The 2,972-nt window shown below is 36.1% G+C and overlaps 1 protein-coding gene across 1 annotated transcript; it reads left to right on the plus strand.

Annotated features, from left to right (window-relative positions):
- Positions 1–1,369: 1,369 nt before the first annotated feature.
- On the plus strand, positions 1,370–2,632 carry LOC136242812 (uncharacterized). Its single transcript, XM_066034296.1, has 8 exons — positions 1,370–1,535; positions 1,591–1,677; positions 1,727–1,795; positions 1,863–1,950; positions 2,015–2,138; positions 2,190–2,289; positions 2,342–2,409; positions 2,465–2,632. The coding sequence occupies exons 4-8, from the start codon at positions 1,922–1,924 to the stop codon at positions 2,612–2,614; spliced, it is 471 nt and encodes a 156-aa protein (XP_065890368.1). The 5' UTR covers positions 1,370–1,535; positions 1,591–1,677; positions 1,727–1,795; positions 1,863–1,921; the 3' UTR covers positions 2,615–2,632.
- Positions 2,633–2,972: the final 340 nt, after the last annotated feature.

The raw sequence follows: 2,972 nt of genomic DNA on the forward strand, positions 1-2,972 counted from the left end.
TTCACCTGTGTTGTGTTTTTATCATGTACCACGGTAGTGGTACATAATAGGGATCAGGCAGAAATTTTTCAAAACACTCTAATAGAACGCACGCCAAAAGCAGCCTTCCGGGCTTTAGATTTTATTTCTAAAACATTCTAGACCTTTCTTTTGTGTTTACAACACTAGCCAACAAGTATTAAAAGTAAGGGAAATGGTTTTAGGTGTTTTTTAAAATTTTGAAAATGGTTAGATTCTCCATCTTCTTCTTTCTTCTTTCTTTCTTGTTTCGCGTGCCTACAGCTCGTAGGAAGTAGATATCAGCCCTAAAAACGTATGGCGTATTTAAAAAACATTCGTACCCAGGTCTGTGTGGTATTAAAATCTTCCCTCTCTAATGCGATTGCGAGATATAGAGCAAGAATCACTCTTCGAGACGCCATTCGATCAAGAAGCCATACAGATGATAATATAGAATTGTTTAAAATTCCATTGCTTTAGCTCACAGGACTAAAATGCATCAAGTTGTATCACACTAAACATTAAACATAACTATTGTTCACTGAAACTCGGGTTTTAGACTTCCTTCATTACGAGACAGTGAAGGGGGTGTGGCCCGCACCTCGTCACTTAAACTATTACTGTACGCCTTTCGTGTATACTTTCTATTATATTCTTCAGCTGTTTACCAGCTAAGAGTCGACATAACAAGGCTTGTAAGCTATTGGAACACACTGGTAAATTTCGAATTGAAAAGGGGTGTGTCCCTTCCGTACGCGATTGAAAAATAAAAAGCGGGATACTCCGTATACTCAGCACTTTAATTGGAGTCGACCACGTTTTGTCAAGCGTGTGTTTTACTCGTGTTGAGATTTCGCACCGCTTCGTTGCAGTAAACGGTCACACTAGTGGATTTATCTACTCGTCAAAGGAAAGTGGTATTGTTTACTGTATTGTTAACTGTATTGTTAACTAATTGTTTATTAAACTTATTTATGTAATTGTTTATTGCCAGTTGATATTACAATGGGTTTCTTTATTAAACAATCATGTACTGTTGAACGTATATTTAAGAAGTAGTCCATGTGCATGGACATGAAAAAAATCATGAAACTAGTGGGGCAAAAAAATTATTAATTTTCAACAAGTAGAATAGGGATCAAAGATTTGATTTTGAAAAAAACTGCGTAAACAAGAAGTAATAGGGATGATAATCCACAAAATTCTATGCATCATCAGTTCAAAGCAAGTTATTTGAATAGTGTACACTCAATTTGCGATTCCTATTTCAACTTGTGGTTAAATTTTGTTAAAATGTTGAAATAGGAATCGCAAATTGAGTGTACACTATTCAAATAACTTGCTTTGAACTGATGATGCATAGAATTTTGTGGATTATCATCCCTATTACTTCTTGTTTACGCAGTTTTTTTCAAAATCAAATCTTTGATCCCTATTCTACTTGTTGAAAATTAATAATTTTTTTGCCCCACTAGTATATTTCTAAATAGGTTATCACTGCGTACCTCCACTTATTGGTGAATGCTAATGGTATGGTAAGTTGAAAAACAGATTACAGAAGAAGAATAAAATTAATGTCCTTGTATACAGAAAGGAAAAGTCATGGTTATAGACAACTCTGTAATGAATAAGATATGCAGGGGAAAGTTTTTTAATGATGACAAGAAACCGATCAAGGTAAGCAAGTACATTTTTGCCATTCTATAGCATTTTATGTGTTTTAAAGCTGAACATCCAATGTTGTGACTACGGAATTGGTGTATTCCTCCAAGGAGGAAATCATTGGGTACTACTGGTATGTTATATACCAACTTGCATGTGCAATTAAACTGTAGTATTTCTCTTGCTCTGTCTGCCAACAGTGTGTTGATGTAAAGAGGTTCAGCATTACTTATGTTGATCCGAAGGGGGAAAAAATGTGATGATGTACCAGCTGGAGAAACATTGGAGGTGGGTATTGTGTGAATATACCATCCTATTACTTGGAAAGTTTATTACATGCAATGCTCTAAAGGAATTTTGGCAATATGCAATACATGGAGGGTAAGTGGAGAAAAGCAGATGGAAAATGGAGAGTGATCACAAAGCCCCACTGTGTGCAGAAAGACACTGTTTCATGTGGAGTGTATGTCATGAAGGTAACAAATCTTCCAGTACATTAAGTTTATTATATAGCTACTCTTATGAAGTTCGCAGAATGCATAATAACACAGAATCCCCTTCCCAACACAATAAGTAACATAAATGACACAAGAAAGAGTATGGCTATTACATTGCTAGATGCTTCAGGTAAATGCATTGTTTTGCTTATTTACTTGTATGGTATGAGCATCTTTCGTAGAACCACTACTAAATTATTGTCGGGCTTGCGGAATGTGTGATTTAACTGAAGATGAAGGAAACAATTGGGTAAGATAGCTATAGTTTTCTTATACATAACTGATCACTGATTGTGGATTTATAGATAAGATGTGACTACTGTGATTGGTGGTTTCACCTGACTTGCGTTAATAAGAGTCGTAAAGGAAGGAAGTCATACACTATTGAAGAAGCAGCATGTAAAAAGTTTTGTGGGGCCTGTTGCACTAAACAATGTACCTATGAATTTTTATAATCTTTGTTCTGTATATAATGGCATTGCAGGGGCGGATTTAGGATTTATAAAAGGGGGGGGCTAACTCAAGGTACTAATCTCTTGGGTAGAGATGTGTGAAGCACACTTCCCAGCATGCGAAGCATGCTGGAACTAGGGGGGTCTGGGGGCATGCCCCCCCAGGAAAAAAATTGAAAAATAGATGCTAAAATACTGCAATTTGGAGACATTTCCACATAAAATTCATAATATTTTCTGCCTGTAGATATTTTATATACTGCCTTTAGATTGTAGGTATGGGTCTCTGAAGCATTTTGCTAATGGAAAAATTTGGGTAGGTTACAGACAACCAAGTACATGATGCACCCCTCTCACAATT

This window comes from Dysidea avara, chromosome 13, assembly GCF_963678975.1.
Source record: "Dysidea avara chromosome 13, odDysAvar1.4, whole genome shotgun sequence".
Lineage (NCBI taxonomy): Eukaryota > Metazoa > Porifera > Demospongiae > Dictyoceratida > Dysideidae > Dysidea > Dysidea avara.